Consider the following 23,782-nt stretch of genomic DNA (forward strand, 5'->3'; position numbering starts at 1 on the left):
TTGAAGGCTATATTTGTTATTTGATTTACCCAATGCCCATATTCGGTAGTCTGTCTGTAGAGTGTTGTGACAGAAAGGAGTTGTTGTGGGCATGCCTCTGGATTTTTAAATGTCAAGAGCTCTATTCTATTTTACTTGACGGGTAAACCACATGTGTTACATGTACGTGTCTGTGATGTGCTGGTATTTTCAGCTGAAATCCACCATTGCAGACATAGCATCCTTCTGGCTTTGACCTTTGTCAGTACTGAAATCATTGTGTAGTTGAGGATGGCAAATGTCTCAAAATCATGAGCGAAACACAAATTTTAAGAATTTCATACATCACTACACATGACAGTTATTACTGTTACAGTGATACTTAACTGGGGAAGAGTATTTCATTCACACAGCAAAGATGACATTGAGTCATTCTCTCCTTGTGTTTGTTAACATAACCATGCTAAACAGATTTTATCTAAAGTATTGTGATCCTCCCTCCATCCTTCAAATTACATGAAATTCTGCTCAACAGTGTCAAAATCTTGCTTTTGTAAAAGTGAACACAAATTAGAGTTTTAGCAGCAAGGCAAGTGAGAATGCAATTAATACCTGTTCTTGTGGATGTATTGTATGTACTGATAATCCTCTGCCAGTCATATATGGATGTTGTAGTGATTTATAACTTCTGCTGTTGTACCCTGTATTGTTGTACCTATATGTTTTTGCTGTATATGGCTGACATGAGTGAGTAATCCGAGTCACCCCAGCCATGATAACGTGAGTCTAGATGGCAGCATTGATCCTTGCGTACCTATCCCAGGCCCTGGGACACCCCGAGCTAACAGGTCCTCTGGCCGGGGCACCCCTGCCAGTGTGGAGTCCCTGGACTGGGACATGTATGGCCTGGAGAAGCTGCCCAGCACCTCAGCTGACAACTCCCTCCCAGCCAGTCATGCTGTAGAGAATGGCTTACATGAGTCTGTTAGAGAAGGTAGTGTGGCACAAGGGTGGGCTGATGGGGGGCACTGCACCACTGTTCCTTCTCAACTGTACCAAATAACATAGCTGCACATTATGACTGTGGTCCTCCGTCTTTCTATGTACAACACATGCCAATATTTCTCAATGAATACTTGAGAAATGTAGGATTGATAAAGATATAGAAGGCAGCAGTTCTGGCAATGTGAATGGCCATGTTATCTGGTGCAGTTGAGAAGGAACATCCTTAGTTTCTTTTGTAACAGTTATCACTTATTTATGTAATGTTACTGAATCACTCTAATTTGGTGTGAAGTTGCACAGTTTCGGTAATGCATGTTGCAGAATTTATTTTTGCCTCATTAAGGCAAATTCTGTTTTGCACTTCCTATGTTCTCTCTGTTATTTACTAACATTTTGTTTTTCTTTTGTCTGTTAATAATGTTTTAAACGATACCATGTTTTGTTACGTTTTTTTTAATCGTCTTAAGTTAAGACTGTATGTTTTAGCACTAAATCAGTCCACCTCTGTGTACAGATATTCTACAGAACCGGGCAAACTCTCTCTGTCTCTCCCTTCTCTCACCACAGGTAGGGTGTCTGGATAAATGGTCTGTGGGGTGTTCCAAATACTGTGTACAGACATTCATGCTGTTGTGAACTTTTCTACAGGTGAAGCCAGGCATAAACACATGGAGCAGCAGTTGCTGAACCTCTCTCGGTTATTGGAGAGCGCTCACGACAAACTTGGCAGCACAGAGGCCATGATGAACTGTGCCATCCCTATGGGACCAGACGTCCAGGACACATACCATGACTATGTAAGCTTCTTTCTTATGATGTTAAGAGGGACTTTTGAAAAGTCCTTCAGTAAGATTGTGACACTGATCATGTTTCTACACTATTGTGTACATCTTTGAACGACAAAATTGCATAGTTTGATGGAGACTGAAAAACCAGGGACTTTCCCCCTATCTCCCAGAATTTTATCATCTCGTTTAACATAATAACCCCCGTTCCCCCAGGTTAAGCTCCTGTCTGCCTGCCAGTCCTGTATAGAGAACATCAGACACATCCGGGACTACCTAACAGAGAACCCACACCTGTCTCGTGGGGCCACCAGTGACCAGCAGCTAGCAGGTACACTTTACAGCCTTCCTCTCTTTTCATTGTTTCACAGCAGTAACCGTGGTACCGTAAGTGTAGGGTTCTGTTGTGCCCTTGGGAAGGGCACTTTACACGACTTTCCTCACCCAGGTGTATCTGACTTTGGTTGGAGAGGTAAAAGGCTGCAGAAGGAGAGATTTGGGCTCCAATACCACACCCTAGACACAATAACCCACTGCCCGTACAGCCTTAAAAAAAAGGCTATGGAACTACCTTTACATATCTTTTTACAGCAGCAAAAGTACCAACCATCACCTAACAAGATAGTCTGTTCAATTTTCTGCCAAAGTGTCTATCTTTAATTACAAAGGGCATTATCAGCATGATTGTGGAAATACATGTAGTGACTCATCACTAAACTAAAGGCCAGAACAGTGTTTAAAGCACGGATGTGGCCACCCTAGTGCATGTATCTGGTTTATAATCAAGTTATGCCTGTTTGCCCAGGTGTTTTAGACAGGTGGGACTCCATGAAGCAGGCAGCCATGCAGAAGCAGACCAAACTCAAGCAGGCCTGCCAGCAGTGGAACCAGTTTCAGTCGGACCTGAACAACATCATGTTGTGGCTGAACGAAGCCGAGGCGCTGCTCAGGGAACAGGACCAAGTGGCTGGAGACATCCACTCCCTGGAGATACAGATCAAGAAACACAGGGTCAGTATCCCTTCATACACAAACCTTCTGTGTTGAGCTTAACAAGGGTATCTGCTCCATTGACAACTACATGAGAAGTAGTACATGAACATCAAAGTAGGAAAAAAACATAATCACAAACTGACGCAGTTTACTCACCACCCTGCAGGAGTTCCTGGCCGCATTGGATCTCAGGAAAGCCATTGTCATGTCCATCAACCTGTGCAGCCCTCAGTTCGTTCAGGGAGACTCTGAGCATGCTCAGAAACTCCGGGACAGACTGACACTGATGAACCACCGCTGGGAGGCTGTGTGCAATCATGCCGTGGAGTGGCAGAGGGGGCTACAAGTGGCACTGGTGCAATGTGCAGAAGTAAGTCATTGTCATGATAGTGTATATGTTATTGGGAAAAAGGTCATGACAAAAGTGGACATGCATGTACATATAAGTACAATGTTCACTGTATCCTTGTAGATTTATCTGTGACAAAATAAAGGACTTTTAGCTATTTTATGGCAGTCAGCATGTAGTGGGAATGTAATACCTGGCCACTATCCTGGGGAAATCTCTGGTCCACAGCTGTATATTTTCATCGGGCTGAAATATTCAGTAACAGTAATTACTCTCAACAATGTCTTGGCCAGGTCCAGAACACAGTAGCAGACCTGTTTGCTTGGCTGGACGATGTGGAGAGAAGGAGGAACAGGATCGATCCAATTGAACTGGAAGGATCACAGGCAACACTCAGGAAACAGTACAGGGCACTCCTGGTAAAGCAAATATGGCAGCATGGCTCATCACTTACTGTCACCTTTGTGGGAAACTCAATCCTACCTTGCAACCCTTTCTCGTCATCAATTAAGAACTTAATTATAAGAGATGATATCATAAATCTGTATGTGCAATTGTAAGTAGCTCATATATTTTAGAGTTTGCACAACATTAAGATCTTTAGATAAAGTATGTAGTCTGCAATTTTGTTCTTTTTTCTCATGTTTGGCTTCTCCCAGTAATGTACTGACTGTATGCCGATGGTGTTTCACAGAGACTAAAACAGGAGCTTCAGGACAACCAGGCCCGCGTGGCCGGCCTGAAGAGCACAGCAGACCAGCTCCTGGAGACTGCAGACAGCCAGGGCAGCCTGGAGATCAAGTCTAACCTGCACATCATCGACAACAGACTCCGCCTCCTACTGGAGGTCATCTCTGCAGACCTGAAGCAGATAGAGGGGAATGTAGACATCTCTGCAGTCAGTTTGGTGTGTAACAATATCTTTTCTTATGATGAATTGCAGTCTTGTGTAGCTCTTGTGGGACATGTGTGATGAGATGTGTATGCAATATTTTTGCTATGGTGATTTTTGCTTAAAGGGGCATATTGCGACATGAACATAAAACAAAATTCTTTGGTTTTGATTATTTTTCTACATCATTAGTTGAATCTACCTTATTACACTGCACAGCAATATTCATCACGTAAGGATGCGACTTTGTAGTGTCCTGCGAACATCTTGAAAAAAATTATATACGCCATCCCCGCCGCCGCTTGAATTGGCCGCAATCTTGTCCAACATTCCGACAAACCACCGAACACGCGATCGAACGCCCGACGTTCTGAAGTTTGTTTACTTGTGGTGATTTTCCTGTGACGCTCGAACTCCGACCATAACGGTCGATTCGGATTTTTTGTAGCGTTCTACGCTGGCTTATTTGCATAATAACTTGCGGGACGCAAGTTAATATGTAAATGCCCCAGATTTTACACGTTTGGCGTTTTTCGTCGTTTATTAATGGTGGTAATGTGACAAAATGACGGGAATATGTTGGAAATAAGTAACAAATAAGTTAAAAATGTGAATCTTAGTGTAGATCTTTCAAATTCTTACTATTTGTAGTTTTTGCCCACCAGATTCTACAATATGCCCCTTTAACATTTGACTACTTGATAACTTTATCACAATCTCATAATATAAATGATTTTTATTTGCATCTTTTCTCTGCACTCCAGACTCCAGAGAAAACAGTCACATTCAAGCTGGACCAATCAGCAGACTCCTCCCCTGCATCCTCCCCAGATGTGGATGATGATGAAGACAGACACGGCTTCTACGGAGCTGCAGCCGCTGCCGGGATCCTGGCAGAGATGGACAACACGTACAACGAGGATGAGGATGATGACAGACACGGGTTCTATGGAGCGGCAGCTGCTGCAGGGATGATAGCGGAGACAGACAGCGGTCTGTACGGGGTGGTGACAGGGGAGGGGCAGGTGGAGCTGGAGGGTGCTGATGCTGGGATGCTGGCCAGACCTGGCAGGACAAGCACACCCATCTCCTCTGACAAGGTGGGAAACCTCATGCACATCTTAGGCTGGACATTTGTTCAACGGACAGGAACTAGTCGTCTAACAAACTTTTCTAGATCACTCTGAAGTTCCCTTAACACAAATCTCATTTTTCCCTTGTACAGACTTATTAGGCTACATTGTTTTCAGGGGGAATATGTGGGGGGAATGATATGTGGATTGACAGGATCGGCACCTTAAATGTTATACAGTAGCAAGCCAAGCTGCCATACTTCTGAGGGTTTTTCAAGCATAATTAGTAACAACAACCCATGTGCCTCTGGGAATGCCTAACTGTGTGTGAAATCGCTCTGATAACCCCTGTCCAAAGAGGCAGTACATGTACATGGTGCTTGGGAAACTGTGTTTAACTATGCTATTTTTACGGGGTACTGGTCGGTTCTGTGAGTGGTGATGGGTTAAAGGTGATGTGTGCTTCTGTCTGTCCTTAATCTGTAGGACTCTTCTTCTGAGGTGGTGGAAGATGTCTTAGACTCAGACAGGTAAGTTGACTCTCTTCTGGGCTTCTTGGTCCTGTCGGATGTTTGTCAGAACAGGGCCTTTAACTTTCATTTTCATCTTTGTGTCAGTAGCATAGGTTAGTTGTTTCCATCATGCATTTTTTGTTGCTTGATTCATTGTTGTTGATGTGTTTTGTTTTTTTATTATCAGACAGCTTTAACATGATGTACATGTGAGACATGTATTTCTCAAAAATTCAAAGAATTCAGTAAGACTGATGCAGAAGTTAAATGTAGTCTTATTTTCAATCTTGTTGTGAATTGAAAGCTCTTTGGTAACAAAACCTTGTATTTGTAGACTATTTCTTTATATGTGGTACTTCTTTGCTCATTTTGTTGTTGTTATTTTCCCATGATGTAATGATTCCCATTTTGTTTCAAACATTTGAAAAGCAGGGCATATTCTGTTGGTGATGCGTAGTCAATGCAAATCCCCGCACTCCTTCCTGCATGTTATTCCTCCCATCTCATGCCTCACATTTTTGTACACTATGTTGCATTTGGTGGTTTTGTTGTCTGCATTACATACTCACCTCCTAACATTTCTGAACATCTCTGCTTTATCTCTGTGGACGAAAGGGAGATCTCTCTTCCTCGCCCTATTTGGTAGAACACTGTGCATCTCATGGTAAGAACTGTGCACAGAGCCCTTGTCACAAATGCTATTTTCATTAGCAAGCCATCAATACTGGACTATGTTTTACAAATACTGAACCACATTTTTTGGCCCCACTGAATGCATTCCGTGCCATTTGTGTGATGCAGAGGATGTTTAGTAGTGTAGCTGGCTATCTGGGTAAGACCATACTACATGTAGTACCTTCTGCTTAATCTAGTAGTACTGTTTACATGATAGGTACTGTTCCCTCTCCTGTGTGCAAACCTGACCTCCCCTCACACGTTGTTCACTGGTCTCAAAATCACTGTACCTGCCCTGTACCATTTTCCTTGGAGATGTCAAATGCTATTAGCATTATGTCTCCACTGGAAATGATAACAGTCTGTATAGGCAGTGAGCCTGGCTACCGGTGAATGAAGGTGTTGCACCATGATTGGGACATTGTGACTGGGCAGACTCCCCCTGCATGGCTTGTGTAAACATGAGTGTTGCACGGCTAACTCGGCTTGTGTGTGGCCTTCCCCTCTGATTACAGTGAAACTGATGAAGCTGAGCGACAGCTCCCCCACGTTGTGCAGAGACTCCTCAGCTTTAAACCAAGGGTATCAATACTCTCACTAACTTTACAGACCAGCCATCCAATCACTCCGATCAGCCTACCTGCCACATGTAACAGAGATCAGCTAGAAGCATCGTCCTGGTACAGACATACAAAATTGAAGTGATTTCAGACAGTACATGTATTTGTAGACACTCGAAACTGTGTCATCCCATTTGTGATCAGCCAAACTAAGCTGTCAAACCACCATAGAGTTTATGTTGTCTTCCTGTCGAGAACATTGCCATACATGTTGTCTGTAATAGTACCAGGACTGAAGCGACTACCTGAAACTGAACAGTTCTGTTGTGGCTGCCATGATTTCTGTTACCATTCAATGATCAACAAACTCAACCCTGATCTGCGGCTTCTATAGTTCAGTCTAACGCATAGTACTTACCACAGTCACTAATCCATAATCCTGTGTGCTGAAAGTGTGTTTCACTAGCTGTTACTAGTTTGTAAGCCATCTATTAACTGCTAGATGCCATATAGGTATTCCCTGCTGCAATAACCTTCCCTTTGAGTGTTTGTAGTGATGTGTTTTTGTTTTGCTCATGATTCATCAGCCATGATCTCTCCTCCATGCTATTACCCTGCCATCAATCAGGTTTTTTGCTCCACTTCTGATAGTGTTACCTTCAAGCACTGATCTGTCATGTGTCCGTTTAGTTCTGGTGAAGAAGATGGAGCTTACACGTGTGTTGAGGAGGAGGATGTTGAGCAGCGCCCAGGCTTCCTGAGGAGGGTGTTCCGTAAGGCCGTTCCCCTACAGATCCTGATGTTGCTCCTCGTGGGGACAGCCTGTCTGGTACCGCTGTGTGAGGAGGACTATAACTGTGTGGTGGCACGCTGGGGAATGAGCCTACATCCCGTGCTCAGATACGTCAATGGCCCTCCCCCAATGTAATACCGACATCCGTTTCACCACACAATGTTGCAGGGACACTTCTGCAGTTGGAACAATCTTATTCCTACCCCGTGTGGGGGACAGTCAAAGGCAGCTTTTTTGGGTCCATTACAGAAAAGATCAATATGTATTAAAGTATTACCAGTTGTGTAATGTGATGCTAATACCTCTACATGGTCACATACAATTGACAAGCCACCAGCTCAGAAAAGGCACCATTAGGATGTGGGACAGAAAATCTATTGTACAAGAGTTATAGGCAAATGTATAGTTTTATGCAAATCAGGCTAGTGTTTTAAGATCCGTCCGCACCTTTTACCACTATTTAATGCAGCTTTTACCAATATTTACTGTCATTGGAGTATATTTATTGCAGCTCCATGTAGGGCAGTTTGTGCAAGTTCTTTGGTCCTTGGCCTTTGCCAAGTACAAAAGTTAGCATATATCTATTTGGAAGTGATTGTTAGTTTAAGAGGCCATCGTCTGTCAATCAATGTATTGTGTTACTTTGAATTTTATGTTGCTTTTTACCTGCTTGTTACAATTTTTCAGTATGTGTTTAACAGTGTTTTTTGTCATATTATTTATTTTCATTGTTTTTGCCTTTTTACCTCTTGTAGCCATTTTAATTATCTTGTACTATAAGGTTGTAAAGAGATGGTTTATGTACAGGATTGTATGGAAGTTGAACAGAGAAATATGAAGGAAATGAATGCCAAGTTTTAGAGATGTTACAGATGCAATAGCGTAGCTCTGTCCCAGAAGTACTGGTACAATATTAATATTGAATAAAGAGATTAAGCTAATTCAATACTGTATCCTCAATGATCCCCCCCCACTCACACGTGTGCCTAATTTACGGACACACTTAATATTCATTAGTTCAGCTAGTGATACCATCCAAGACAGCCAAGTGACCTTACTCAGTTACTGTCAAGGATAAATTTTGCAATCTGAAAAGTAATAATATAGACTAGTAAAAATGGCTACCATCTCAACTACAACCTAACAACAGGTAAGCTAATTTAATAGATACTGCTTTTGTTACCTTGGATTGTGTAGAACAGCTGTTCATATGAATAGAATCAGAATAGTTAGGCGGACAAACTGACATTCTTTGAACAGAAAACTTTTATTGTTTTCCTGCTGTTTTAAATACATTACCAAACAGCACATAATAATATACATCACTCTTCTCAGAAAATATACAATAAACAATACATCTCAAGGTTTTCTGTAACCATACATATACAACTCCCCAACATGAATATATGGGGATCTATAATGTTATCTCTTTGCAAATGCTAATTTTCTTTGGAAGATGCTTCAGAGCTTTTGTGCATCTGATATTGCACTTCGATACTCCACCCAATGACAGCACAAACACAAAAACTATCTGCAAATAAACACAGTCCCTTTTCCAACACTTATTTTCCAGCTGGCATGGTTGGAATGTTGGTGATTTCATTTCAGAAAAGGCCGAGTGACATTGTTAGATAAGTGACATATCAGGTACAGAAATCTCACATGGACAAACAGATGACACACTGTTTCTCTCTTTTTCCTCTCCAAAAAGCCTGCCCTCCTTTAACAAGCAAACAGACTGTAGAGTAACACTGCCTATCAACAAAAGCATATTAAGCTTATGTTCACTTTGTAGGACACAAAGGTAAAACACTTCTGTACTCAAGGCCAAGTAACAAAACACCATCTCCAAGTAGGGCCATGCTTTGACAGTCAACTTGATACATAAACTGCTTAAATTTTTCTGACCAAAACCAACATCCAGGACTTGAACAGTTCTACAAATCAATCACGGAACTTCTGTAACATTTCATCTATCTTCACAGCCAACATCTGGGAAAAGTTAACTTCAAAAGAACAAGATCTTTAAGATAATATCTGAACAGAGTCTGTACTTTGTTAACAACACAAACACAAAACAATAACTGTACATAACAATGCACACAAATATAATATATACCATTGTGCTTGTCATTCTATAGCAATCATCTCTCTTTTTCTGGGCTGCTGGCCACTTCATTGGGGTCAGCCTCCTGGTCGCGCTGGCCCTCGGACACCTGGTCAGAGAGAATGTCCAGGAGAATGTCGTACAACGGGACCTTCAGACCATTCCTGACGGCGCCGAGGTGAGAGGATGCCCTGGCGCTCACCTGGCGCAGGTGTGATAGCAGCAGCAGCATCTTGGCCGGACGTCGGGAGCCCACGGCATGGCGTTCACTGCAGACGTCCATCAAGGCGTCGGTTAGGTCATCCTGCAGCTGGCGTACCTGGGTGTCACTTTCCAACCCCTTCAGAGCTGCACATCCGACAAAACAAATGATACTGATGAGTCTTCATTTTCCAAACCAAAATGCTGTAAAGCGAAATACATGCACTACCACTCACATGTACAACACCAACTAGCACAACAACCTTAACTCTCAAGAATTAGTTTCTCATATCATATATCATTTCAATTATCCCATTAGAAACATTGAACCCAACTTACAGCCATGGACAAGGGTGATGGCCTTTAAACACAGGTATTCCCGCTTCTGTAGACCGAACTCGTAGAACTTGGTGGCAATGGACAGGATTTGGTCGCACATCTCTAGGACTTCCTTATCGTCACCAGAAGAGTTTTTTCTCCGGTTGGCAATGGTGTTTCTTTAAAGAGATAGTCGTCTTTAGAAGAAGCCATCTATATGATCTTAGTTGCTACATATGGCCTATGTCTATTCACAGTCATTATACACATGTAAGTTGACTCAGTTCCTTGGCTGTTTACCAGTTTTTGTATCAAAACCAAGGAAACTTCAAAGCAACTAGTACATGAACATTGAAATTGAAAGCCATACAAAACTAAGGCCACACCAATCTAATTTGTTGCTTCTTGGATTTTTTCAGAAAAAATATGGAGCGACAGGAAAAAAAATTGAAAATTTGGCAAAAACATAAAGAACAATATGAGTATTCAAGTTTCAGCTTGAAAACACTCTATGGCAGATATCTAACTCATCCCCGTACTCCCATTGTACAGTAGATGCATCTGTTTGTTGAAAATTATCAAAACTCAAAAGTACAATTTTTATTTATGTACTTATGTTATAAGTTTCGGACTGAGAAGCCACATGAGGTCACATCCCCCGTGAATGAGCAACACACTGACAGTCATCTTTGACTTCCAAGGACTACCAAGGACTTAAGTCATTCGTGAAAAAACATAAAACGTTGAATATAAAACATTGGCAGACAAAAACTAAATGAAGGCATTTAGGGCATTTTGCTACACTGGAAAAATTGTTGAATGGCTTTAAGCTACTTTATACTGGGTAAAACATTTCTTGAATGGGAGGTGTTGTGTATTTGTTTATTTGGGAATAATAGAAAAGGCGAATCAGAGAAACAACAAATTAAATGGTATGGCCTAGGGGCATTCATAACACGAGCTTAAATACTGCAAAAAAGAGATGTCATTACCTGTTGACGAGGACTCCTCCAGATAGCATCAGTTTCTCCCCCTTGTGTTTGATGGAGCACCACACCAGGTCCAGAATCAGCAGGTCAAGCCACGTCGACTCCATCAGTAGTACCTGGTCATTTAATGACAGCTTGGAGTACCCTGTAAATATGGAAAATAGTTGTGAGACAAAGGTAACTTCTGTTAGCTGCATCGACCAGTATTGTAGACTTGGATTCTACAAGACCACAGCAAACATTAAGAAAGACCAAGTCTGACAGAAATACACTATCACTGTCATGTAGTTGTCCCCAGAAAATGTCAATGTGTTTACCAATAAAGATTTTGGAATCTCTCTCAGTAACTGACTTATCCCATCGTACCTGGAATTTTCTTCCCCCAGCAGATGATCCCCGTCAGCTCCCTGTCAACCAGGCTGCTGACTGACTCGATCAGTTTTGGGTTGGAGATTTCCTGCCAGCTGGCTGCCTGCTGGCCGATAGGGTGATTCTCATCTTCTCTATGTTCCACTTCCTTGAAGTCCAGGGCATCAATCAGTGCTTTTAGTCGCTGGCGAGAGGCTGGCTGGAATTCCCTTCCTGTTGAGCTGTCACCGTCGCTGTCAAAACTATTATTTTCTGTAGGCGAGGAGGACCGAGACCGGGACTTGTCAAAGGCACTAGCTGAGGACGGGAGTGGTGATACTGAGGACTTACAGCTACCTGCTCCAGTGGACCCCATGTCAATTTGGTTATGTGCCCGCTTTCTTTTGGCCCCTCTTCTCTCTCCATTTCTCCTACCTGAAAAACATGAGAGGCACATTTCATCGATCAAAAATTCTCATGTTTGATTTGTCAAAAATTCTTCAGTTTGAGAAAAATCAAGAAGAGATGATGAAATTACACAAAACCTAATATTCAAACAAGTAGGGCACCGTTCTCACCATCTTTGGTCATGCCCACCATCAAGCACTTTCTGTAGCGACAGGCCTGGCAGCTTTTTCGTCTGTTCCTGTCAATGGTGCATTGGTTGGTGCCTGGACAGATGTAATCTGTCTGACCTGAACACAAAGGAACAAGAAATTCTGTGAATCACTGACAGAGATACATATTTAGCAGTTGAGGAGCAAACAATCTATATGATAGATATTAGCCAGTTCCATCTTTTCAGCCAATTTACATTTATTTTTACATTAAGTTATTTTCCTTCCATGTCCATAGCTTTTAGTGATCATTTTGTGTCCCTGGTGTTTCTGTATATCAAACTCAAAGGGCATCTTTGATGAGTTTATGAACCAATCAGCCAAGCTGATGAGACAATCAGCCTACAGGCCTTCTGAGAAGACCTGGTGACACATTGTATACTACACACCCTGAGGGGTTTACCCATGTGACAGATGTCCTTTAGGTCAACATCCTACAGGTTTGTTACAGGTTGTGGTAACCTACAGGACACTGGTCTAGCTATCTAATGACCTGTACCAAATGGTAACAATGGCAGTATCTTTTCTAACCCCAAAGGACCCAGTAATTGATATGGTAGATAACTAAGTTGGTGGACGTTGTCCTAAATATCCTTAAAATAAGTAGGTTAACATTTGGTGAATCTCTCTCTTCTGCTTGAGGAGACAACAACTTTAGGATACAATTTATAAAGGAGGCTTCTGTTCCCATGGCTTGTAAATATGTTTTCATCCTGACAACCCCTAATGATAAGAAACACACCTTGCTGAATGCTCCTTTTGAAGAAAGCCTTGCAACCTTCACATGACCAGACTCCATAGTGGAAGCCAGAGGCATGGTCCCCACACACCCGGCATACTGCACGAGCCTTGCTGTCCAGCTCTTTCACCTGTAAAAGAAATTCAGTTTAAACATCTCTACTACTTCCAGTATGATTCAAAATTCATAGTATTATAGAATTCAAAATCTGGACAGTTTTCTATTAAATGTTCACAGAGCTACATTTGTAATTGTTCAATACTAACCTGAGGCTGATTGTTCTCTATCGAGCTCCCACTACTGGCCGGAGAGTCTCTGCCTTTGGAGAACTGGTCTGGACACAAATCACCAACTTGTGCAACTTGCATTCTGGTAGGAAGAATATCAATCTTGTCAGCTCTCAACAATTTCACAACAGGGACAGCAGGTTGTAAAACATTTAAAAAGTATTAATTAACAATGACGACTACCTTACAGTCATTTTTTCTGAATGTGTGTCCCAAATATCATTTAGGGCCATTGGCACACACATGTACCTTTTTGAGAGCGAAATGCTAGTTTCAAGTTATACACTACTTCATGCTTACATTCCTGAAAATATATTGCTTTAGCCCAAAGGGTTTTCCAGTCTCAAAAATCAACTCTACGTGTCCACTCTTAGCAGCGATGGGCTCTGCTTACCTTCCCCCATTGTGCAGAGTGAGTATATCTGTGTGATGGTGCTGCTGCATCATCCCATTCTGGATTCTTCCATTCTGCCTCATCCCGTGGACCGACATGACAGGAGAGATGGGGCTCTGCTTCAGCGCTGCCTTGGTGGGTGTGGCCATCCTGGGGGCCTGGCCTTGCGGGGGAATGAGGTGGATGTCCGGATAGGCCATGGTCCAACCGTTTGGTCCTGGCACGTAGTTGACGGGGGAGAAGTACTGACCAGCCCCCTTGTGTCTGGAGCCGCCTTCAGCATGGGCCATGGGATGGGGCTGGAGCATGTTCTGTTGGTGCAGGATACTTTTGTCCCCCATGTTGACTGATGAGGGATGGTACATGAAGCCATTCTGCATCATGACGGGTGAGACCATGCCCACCAGAAGCTGCTGTGGTTCCTGATGACTTCTGGTGTGTCCGTTGTGGACACCATCACTGTCCCCTGCATGGCGAGGCTGCTGCACCATGACCCTGGTTCCTGCCTGATGGCCTTGGCTTCTGGGTATCCCCATCTGAGAGGTCATCATGATAGGCTGTCCATGTGGGACTGAAAATGGCCCCATTGAAGACCCAACTGGGATTTTTCCTGGACTTATGGCATGTTCTTGTTTCTTCCCTGGTTCACTCAACAGTGACCTCCTAATGATGGCTTCCAGAGGATCAGTGGGCTTGTCCAAGAACTGCTCTGCTCGAGTTGGTCCGTTCTTAGGTCTCTTTGGAGGAGGCATATTGATACTGAAACATCAAGACACAAAGTTATTAGACGTAAATGCATGCAAGCCCTATAATTCTAAAACCAGGTATTTAACATAAATGTACATAAGTTGCAGGGAGACCAGAGTGATAAATGCCCTGAGGCAATTCCTGTCCTGGCTACAGATCTACTAGACTGCGTGTGTACAATCTCCCCCTGTTTGAGCCACTATATGACAGCCGAAAAGGCTACTGGTACATGTCCACACTCTACAATCAAAGAAGTGTGACTGTTTGCTAATGATGGTGAAGATGATGAGGATTTTCAATAATTCCAATTATGGCATGTACCTGCTGAAGATAGCTATTTCAGTATATATGATTTTGAATATAAAACTTAGCTCATCTGGACAGATATTTGTATAACCTATAGATAGAAACGATGAGGTTATAACCTCCTTGATAAAAGCATTATTCAAAGCCAAATTGTGGGATGACAGGCATACTTTATTAACAAGAAAATTAAACTCAATTGCTTTTATACTAGCTACTTTTCCAAGGAAGGTTTCTCCTTTCAGTAAATGGCCAAACGCTTGCTGAATGTCTTAGGCTTTTATTTATTATAGATCCATTACAAATTAAAAGACTAGTATGAACTTTTTCTCCGAATGCAATTGCACCAGCTGATATTCCTCTGCGTGATCTCCAACCTAGCGCACCATGTCCAGCACTATAATTAGAAACAGGTGTTGCGCACTATTGATGGAACGCTACACATAAAATGTGATATCTTTTTTTTTAATACATAAATACCACCGTTGTTATCGCGTTTTTACTTTGCAGCGAAAACTAACCAAGAATAACAAGATGTTGGAAAAATTACGGGACGTTAAGACGGAGAAAAACGATGATAAACGAAGCCGACAACACAAGGGTTGAGAACGTGAGGCGATCTCATGAATAATTAACCAACCTCACCCTGGTTTCACCTTATTATTTATGTACGGTGCACGTGTGGCCGAGCGTGAGGTGGTTATAGTGCCTATCGTACAGAGGGCTTCGTATTGAGCATAGAAACCCAAATATTACACTTGATTTGGGTCTAATAAAATAGAAGATACAACATTCTATTTTTCAATTGGGATAGGAAACCCTTGGCACCTCTCCATCAGCCAAAATATTTGCATGTCCATACAGGGTCACGTCGACCCTAAAATGGACCCACCTCACCCCATCTTCTCCACCACATTTTGAAGGGGCAAAATTAAGACTATCAATTTTCTACACATATCACAGAAGTATGCCTCGCCAAATTTGTTGATTAACAGCATGCCAAATATGAGTTGTAATGAAACGCGCCGTAGGTCGGGAGGTATGCAGCTACGATAAAGTCTAGATCCAAGAAAATAATACGGTTTAGGAAGCAATACATTCCACCAATAATACAGAAATCATTTGGAATCATACTAAGGTATTCACCTGCAAAAACTCGATCTTCTTCGCTTCGCCGTGGACGCTGCAGAAAGACGTATTGCTCGCTCCAGCAATCGTGTTTTGTGCTGAAGCCAAGGCCTGTCACACGCGAAGACATGTGTGGCAATTTACGTAATCTATGTAATCGTCATAAATCACTCCGCATACTGAAATCCTCCCGATTTCGCAAATACTTGAACTTAAAGTCGATTTAAACCATCAATGATATTTTCTAGATGAGTACAGTTTGTCTAAAATTGTTCTTTGTCCACAAATATGAAGAATTTGAGGATAGACTACTTTGTTGGGGCAGTGGTATGCGGTGTGTGATGCGGCCGGGCCGGCAGCAGCACGTGGAGCTGCCATGTGAGGCACGTCTGGCTGGGTGAAAATAACAGCGCTGGGATGACCTCACACAGCTGGCAACCACAGGTGTAAACATGCGTGACCCGGTCAACAATCTTTAGACGGGGGAGGGCTCATCCGTTCACAGAAAAGGGGAGGTAGTAACTTACCGATCATGATATTTACGATATCAAGTGAGTCAAAATATAAAATAACTTGCGCAATCAAACTAGTACTAAACACAGTCTTTACAATGTTTTACTCAGTTTGCTGATATTGATTGATTTTTGAAGCTGCTTTATCAGAGAAACAAAGTGTTTCCCTAAAACATGTTAGTTGAGTCCTAACCCCTTTGATATACACGGGGCAAGGAAACGGGAGACGTTCCGCCCCACTTGCACCCATCCCGTGCGAGAAGGTCGAAACAGGGTCAAATGGGCGTGGCTACCTATTGACTAATCCTGTGTGTTGTTTTGGTCACATGCCTGCACTAGACACGTGTGGGTAGGCCCCACGTGCGGGCAGTTCACATGTTCTGTACCGGACCCGGGGCATGCTTCACCCTATGAGATTACCACAGTTGGCTGGTCACATTGTACTATTTACGATACCCATTCCACAGCATTGTCTTCTTTTGTTTGGTTATTTTTGGAACAAAATGATCTACTTTATAAACATTATTCCTCAGCTGGCTTTGTTGTTGCAAGGAGTTTAACAGGGACTTGCTTGTTGTTGTTGTTGTTGCTGTTGTTAAAGATGCTGTCAGGGCTGAAGCGCACCGGCCCGGCTGAAGATTCAGGCCGGCCGATACGATCTTGCCCCCGGCCCCGTAGAGATCTCCTTGAAGATTACAATTATCTCAAGGCAGGTGTTGGGGTGGAAGAGCTTGTCGTCCTGATACCCAGAGCAACCTGGCAAAGTTTTCTCTTTTTTGTATTGGCCATAGGGCTGCCCTTTTATACTTTTCCAATCGTCAACTCTAATTCACACTTGATTAGCCTATTGCTTTTTTATAGTTGCTCCGAATTCAGTCACAGCGGTCTAAGATTAGTTGCAGTAAAGACACGTGCGCATGCAGGTAGCCCGCAACCTCCTCAACGTTGACAACCCAGGATTTGCCCAGCCTGGAATCCATCCTATTGGGTAGCGGCCGGAAGCTAAATAGGATGGATTCCAGGCTAGGATTTGCCACGTTTTTCAACAATTACAAGCAATGTGACTTCTTTCCTTCGGCGCTCGCTATCCCTATAGGCCGAGGTACTAAAAGGCAGAAATTGTTAAATGCTGCAGTTACGAAATTGTTCTGTCTGTTATTGTTATTATTCAGCTGTAGAAATGTGGTTCATGGTGAGCTTCTGAAAGTCCCTGTACTTAAGTCGTGCTGATAAAGTTATCCTTGTATCCCTATTTTTTGCATCCCCGAGGGCTAATTGCAAGTACAAGCAACACATATGATAATGATAAATACAATGACATAAAGGGCTACATCCAACATTATGCTACAGTCTAAAATCTACATTATTTTGTTGGGTTCAACTTATTCGTTTGAGGCAGTGGAAGACAAATTTACCCACTTTATAATTTCTTGGTTCTTTGATTCCAATAGTAGAGTTGTTTTCTCATGCCCAGGAATAGTGTGCATTTTGGACACGCTGGAAAATAATTGGTTTCTTATTAATATTATACCCCCATAAAATGAACAATTAGAGATGAAATGACTCTCGTCTTCCACTGCATTTGAGGAGCAATATTTACAAATCCTCTCAGGTAGTTTCATATAGCGCCTTTTTTCGATTTCCAGGGAGTGGGCACTTATTCTTATTTTACTGGTAGCGGAGCGCTGTTCAAAGGCACAAAGTTCGAGATATTTTTCTACACAATCTTCGGTTTTGCGTTTTCTGTAAAATCTCAGCTTACCAATATCAATGGACAAACCAAGGAAGAAAGTTTGAATGTACATATTTTTTTATCTGAAAGCCTTGTCCTTGATAATTTATACGACGGGCGTATTACTGCCAAAATTGTAATTTAGAGCTCGCAGAGTCGTCCGCCAAACTATTTTCCTCCTGTCACGGTGACGTCCGCATAACCAACAAACCTCAAGCCTGATAACATGACCAGTTAGACGTTGTCTCTGTCCATTAAATGCATTCTTGTTTAAGTTGGTGATATTTTTACCACTGAAGTCTGGGAAACAGCTTCACGAACCAACAAAGCTCTCGCCGAGTGCCTCGAGGTAGTTTATATAGTAGGCGAAAGGCCAAACGTGACTAAAAATGCTGAGTGCTGAGCCGTGCACGTGGGCACATTGTGTTGAACATACGGGAAGGCGTGCCGTGGAATAAATGTGAAGGGTTACAGGTTGCTGCTCGTGCTTTGCCTTTGGTTGCTTGAGATGTTGACAACTCGGTAAATGCAATGAACTGATTAATCTGTTTGTCTATGAGGTTCATACATTTCTTCTTTGGCAGTAAAATTTTGCTCAGTCAAGCCGGGAGGCAGCTATCCTTTTTCTTGTGAATACATTATCCATGCGATATCCAAGTGACTTACTATTCGCCGTACGGCATGTTTGGAAAGATTGCAACATTTGCTCCAACCACAGGACTATCGTATCTTTGGATGAGCGTAAATAGCGTAATACAATAAGGTGGGAGACTACATTGACCTCCGTGAGTTACATGTACAAGTATGCAACGTACAGCATCTACGATGTTTAGTGGTTGCAAAATTTCATTCTCCGTATGTAAGTGTGTAGAATGACAAGACAACAATTAGCTGCACCCACAAGCAACGAGAGAAATCTAGAGAGAGAGAGATTCGTTATTTCCGGTGAGGCGACTCAACATGCATCATCACGCGCGTAAACTGCGAGAGGCGGCAGGGAAAGGGCGGACGTGGGCGCACACGTGGGCGATAATGTGCATAATATTAACTCGATGTTCATTACAGCTCGAGACCACCGTGCGCTGTGAAAATGGCAGGTAGGGCAGCTGACATATATTGCAGCCACATATCTGGTCCCACCAACGATTCAGACACAGAGTTTGAACTCGCGGGATTGAACACAATAAGGCCGATGCCATGTACATGTAAATCAACATAGACATCATTGGAATTCAGGCACATGTTTGTATACATCACGAAAGTAGAGGCACTGCACGGCGCGACAAACCTTGGCGCATATGATGCGCAAGGCACTGGGAGGCTCGTTTCGACTAATAGTGTTTCTTTTTGTTTCTATCTAATGTTCCATTTTACAGACAATGAACTCAATTTGACGCTTACGATTAGTGTTTGTAATATATAACTTAGGTCGGACGTGTTCTTTAGCTTAAAGAGGAAGCTTGTACTATAAAACCACTCAATAAATTCAGCTAACGATAACTCCCAGACCTCAGTCGAAATAAATAGAAATACCAACAGCGTAACACGAAACGTGGTTCCTGCATTTGTTGTAATGGGTAACTTATTGCGTTGCCATGGTACCATGGTCTCCACAACACAGCTTTTCTGCTTTCTTTCTGTCTCTCTGTCTCTCTCTATTTCTGCCATGTCAATTGCATTTCCCAATACGTTGCAGGAAATCTCAAGCATTGCACCTTGCTTGGATGCCAATATGTAGCGATTCTTAAAGATCATATTTGCTATTGTTGGGGACATCTGTGCAACAGCCAACTAGTCACGGAATTATGTATGCCAACGTGCGCCTCGTATGCGTAGTGCTCCATCCTGTTTTGTGCGAGTGACGAACATCACGTTGCACAGCTCGTGTGCGAACCGTCCGTCAGAGCGAAGACACTACACACGTTGTGGCAGACCTCGCATGAACATCAGGCATGCATATTCATGTCTACATTAAACGGCCCGCTCTGTGATTCTGTCAAAGGGCAGAGCAGTTCAGGCATAAATCATAACTCAAAAGGTCAACGTTCTTGCCGCGTGCGTGGGCCGGGTTAACGTTATATGTGCATGTATTATGTATATGTGCACGGACGAAAAATGTGTCAGCAAAACAAACCTTACATTGGTGAAGCCAAGCGATGGAAAGGAACGCCTTACCCAATGAGAGGTTGTCTTGTTTGTTTGTTCTAGTTCATCTAAAACTGGCCTTCCCGATTCCATTAAATCTTTGATGATGGCCTCACGTGTCCGAAGGTGTCAGTACCGTGGAGGAAGTCTTCAGATGCAACGTGCGCTAGCTGCTGTTTACAGAAATCACCACAAATCATGTATATGTGAGCATCATTGTTGAGAGAAGCAGGACTGATGAGTGTTTCTTTAGCATTAAATACATTATTGGGTAGAATGCATTTTTTATAATCAATGGTCATTTAGCTTAGGTCAGAATAGAGGAAGGGAATTTTACTACCATGCATTATTTTGCTGCTGTTGCTGCTGTTGTCATTCCAAAATATGCCATTTACAGACACCACTTTTGATTTGCCAGTAAAAAAAATTATTGTCATTTTCGGACATGTTGATTTTGAAGTCCTCTTCTTAACTGTTAGCAAGGTGGCATATCAGGATGGATTGAACACCTCTCTAAATACATTCTGCCATTTGTGGGCATTTGTCGGGTACACAATTAGCTGCACACTGCCAGAATTCACAAAAGTCTCTGTACAAGCTGAATATTTGAAGACATCAGGTGTCAACGCCGGCGATTTATTTTTCTTGATCTTAAAATGTGTTGACTAATAAGGAGGCCACAGTTTTCTTGGGCTGGGTTTAAACACGCATTTTCCAACTCAAGTCGCATTTTCTTCTGTGTAAATCCACGGAGTCGACTCCGAGGCCCAGTTTACACACGCATTTTCTAAGTACACTCGGAGCACACTCAGCCGCAATCCGACTCAGTGGAGTCGATTTTGGACTGTGTAAACAGGAATTTAGAAATTTGGAAATTTGTTTGTTACTCTTAATTCCATAATTATTCGGTATCTATCTTATAATTATGTGCACTCTGTGGTACAAGTTGGTGCGGGCGCAGCTGGGCGTTCTAAGTCACTTCGCGGCCCAGTGTGTAAACAGACCGCACTTGAGTCGGACTTCGGCTGAGTGTACTCCGAGTGTGCCGAGTGTACAGCCTTAGAAAGTGTTGACTGATAAGGAGGCCACAAAAACATCAGAAGCAACGTGACCGAAGTGGTGAATTCACCCGTTTACAGAAATGACAAAAAACATTTATGATTACTCAGGCCTCTGTTTATGGACATCATTTGCCGCTCACATTATTGTTGATGACATGTCGACTGATATATTTCTTTAGCAGAAAAGATGTCCAAATGTAGAAGGCTTGGGTCTAATTACAGGAAGGGACTACGCTGTGTTTTGTTATTGCTGTTGTTACTATGCATCAGATATATCACACTCAACGTTAGATAAAACGTTACCCAAGAAAAACAAAGTCACGTTCGGACTCTTGATGTACTTTCCTTAGTAACTGTTGGTAAGCTGGCAAATGATGGATCGTATGCCATATATGGCATCAAGTGACATTTACTGGGTCCGCATTTAGCTGCACATTGCCAGACTATACAAATATCATTGTACAGGCCTGACATAACACAAATTACTGATAATACATGTAGCTTTACATGGTGTTATTTCGCTTTACATGTATTTATCTATTTATTTTTGAGCACAAGGATATTAAGAATCCCACGTCAAAGTGTACACTATACGGTTAATGTTTATAATCACATGTTTCATTACAGACAATACACGTGAGACGGTCGTGCGGAAGCGTCTGTGGCTAGTCTTAATTTCTTTTTTTTAGAAAACAAGCCCGCACGTGGACTAAACCATACTCGTGTTCCGTGCCGTTATTCTATGTATCTAAACGTTTTGAAGTGAAAGTACAGAAACAACATAGATTAATTATCCACGTTGCCGCAATGTAACTACAATATCCTACATGATGTGTAACAAATATGGAGGATGCAACAGCATAGCTAGGCGAGATGGTATCGCTGAAAGTACTTTTTTTTTAAACATAGGAAAGCATTCTCCAACAAAAACACTTCAGCACCAAGGACAGGCCAGTATCCATGGTAGGCATTCCATAACCACTACATGATACAATAGCAATATCAATGGCAAGCAGAACTAGAGAGAAGCCACAATGTGTGCTCATATTCAACCAAGAGATGATGTATCAAGATTGGGGTTACAGGTCTAATCTCCACCAGGATAAGTTAACATCGGGATGGGTTCAATGTATGTGTTTGTGTGTGTGTGTGTTTGTCTATGTGTTTGTGTTTGTTTGTGTATTTGTTTGTGTGTGTTTGTGTGTGTGTGTGTGTGTGTGTGTGTATGTATGTGTGTGTATGTGTGTGTGTGTGTTGTTTATACGTTGTCCTGACAAAATTTATTTTATTGAGGCCCTTGCCTACATGCCATTTTAGCTCGAATGTAGATGTACACGATTTCTCTGGAACAATACGAGTAGAATCATAATTTTGGTTTAACAAAGAATGTACATACATAGCGTCCCTCTATCTGTCCAAACTTATTGTAGAACGTTTTTCTCTCCAATGAAAGGATGGCGATTTCATTATTATTTCTTCAATAGGTTTCTGTTGTGTCTGCTTGGAGACTTCCAAGGTCCTCCAGACATGACGAAGACTGTCTTTAAAGTTGTCTTACTAACCTGGCTATTGTTCAACAACGCCTCCTATGATCAGTCATACATACCACACCACATCTTTACCAGGCGTCCCGTCTCACCACGGTTTGCGTTGCTGAGTGGTCGCGATCTTTATTAACTGTTGAGTTTCTCAAACTCACCGGCAGACCAGGAAAGGTTGTAGGGGGAATTAGAAGCTGGTACAAGGAGTTGGTAACTGTTATTTGTGTTCTATATAGAATACATACATTTCACACACACACACACGCACAAACTCCATTCACCTATCTTTTCTTGCACACGTTCCCTTGTATTGTATTGAATTGAATCTAATTATGATTCTTCCCCTTTATATTGTACTGGGAATTTGTTGCTTACAACAATGACCATGCAACTGCTATCAATCCTTGAAGGGGACAAATACTAGTGGTAACGTTACCTGAAAACAGAGGCTTGGTTCGAGGTACATAGAATACAACCTTGTGCTTACGAAGCTGTTTCATTGCATCAATTTTTATGGTTCTAAGCCATGATGTGACGCGTATGTGCCAGACACTTTACCATCTAGTTTGATATGGAAATTAATAAGGCTGGGGGAAAAGAGCCACTACTGTAGTTGGACCATGGATCCTTTGTTATAAAATAAGTGCCAAAGAAAAAATATTGAGTGACAGTCTATGTGATGTAGCTGTTTTAACACAGCACCATTATGCAAATTGCAGTTTCCATTTCCAGCAATTTTCAAACTTGAATTCAGCGTTTTCTGAGCGCAAAGTTCCTACTTGTATTGTCTACCATTCTGTGCAAGACTCAGTAACACCTTGGTGCTTTCATGCAGAGTGTGCACTGGTGTAGACACTGTGCATGAGACTTGTAGATAGGCTTTGTGGGTACCCTGTAAGTATTCTCCACATGAATCTCTTCATCACATGATTTAAGCATGTCCATCTTCTTTTCTCCTTTCCAATCAAGCACACAAAAACTGACACATAGAGCGGGG

At 42.3% G+C, this 23,782-nt stretch overlaps 2 protein-coding genes across 17 annotated transcripts in view; one reads left to right on the forward strand and one right to left on the reverse strand.

Annotated features, from left to right (window-relative positions):
- Nucleotides 1-8,562, forward strand: part of LOC136432837 (nesprin-1-like) — a 135,682-nt gene extending 127,120 nt beyond the window's left edge. For 12 of the 16 annotated variants that reach the window (XM_066424374.1, XM_066424377.1, XM_066424376.1 and 9 more), the window contains 10 exons: nt 803-973; nt 1,633-1,781; nt 1,986-2,100; nt 2,575-2,780; nt 2,929-3,132; nt 3,405-3,530; nt 3,806-4,018; nt 4,768-5,103; nt 5,563-5,606; nt 7,514-8,562. In XM_066424374.1, coding sequence (XP_066280471.1) covers nt 803-973; nt 1,633-1,781; nt 1,986-2,100; nt 2,575-2,780; nt 2,929-3,132; nt 3,405-3,530; nt 3,806-4,018; nt 4,768-5,103; nt 5,563-5,606; nt 7,514-7,751 — 1,802 coding nt within the window. In that variant the 3' untranslated portion in view covers nt 7,752-8,562. Of the gene's footprint in view, nt 1-802; nt 974-1,632; nt 1,782-1,985; nt 2,101-2,574; nt 2,781-2,928; nt 3,133-3,404; nt 3,531-3,805; nt 4,019-4,767; nt 5,104-5,562; nt 5,607-6,389; nt 6,421-6,778; nt 6,846-7,513 lie in introns of all 16 variants that reach the window. The other 4 variants (XM_066424382.1, XM_066424385.1, XM_066424383.1 and 1 more) reach the window with 4 other exon arrangements.
- Nucleotides 8,563-8,864: 302 nt separating this feature from the next.
- LOC136432839 (estrogen receptor-like) lies at nt 8,865-16,171 on the reverse strand. Its single transcript, XM_066424390.1, has 9 exons — nt 15,813-16,171; nt 13,617-14,375; nt 13,202-13,304; nt 12,939-13,065; nt 12,158-12,274; nt 11,598-12,014; nt 11,235-11,376; nt 10,264-10,421; nt 8,865-10,071 (listed from the first exon to the last, which is right to left on the reverse strand). The coding sequence occupies exons 2-9, from the start codon at nt 14,366-14,368 to the stop codon at nt 9,761-9,763; spliced, it is 2,127 nt and encodes a 708-aa protein (XP_066280487.1). The 5' UTR covers nt 14,369-14,375; nt 15,813-16,171; the 3' UTR covers nt 8,865-9,760.
- Nucleotides 16,172-23,782: the final 7,611 nt, after the last annotated feature.

The sequence above is a fragment of the Branchiostoma lanceolatum genome, chromosome 4, assembly GCF_035083965.1.
Source record: "Branchiostoma lanceolatum isolate klBraLanc5 chromosome 4, klBraLanc5.hap2, whole genome shotgun sequence".
Taxonomy (NCBI): Eukaryota; Metazoa; Chordata; class Leptocardii; order Amphioxiformes; family Branchiostomatidae; genus Branchiostoma; species Branchiostoma lanceolatum.

Bases quoted from the DNA above. Each gene is read 5' to 3' on its own strand.
- LOC136432839 (XM_066424390.1), bottom strand. From the start codon at position 14,368: ATGCCTCCTCCAAAGAGACCTAAGAACGGACCAACTCGAGCAGAGCAG. The intron at 13,305-13,616 runs GTAAGCAGAGCC...TCTTCCTACCAG, and splicing joins ACTCTGCACAATGGGGGAAG to AATGCAAGTTGCACAAGTTG. The intron at 13,066-13,201 runs GTTAGTATTGAA...TTTCTTTTACAG, and splicing joins TAGAGAACAATCAGCCTCAG to GTGAAAGAGCTGGACAGCAA.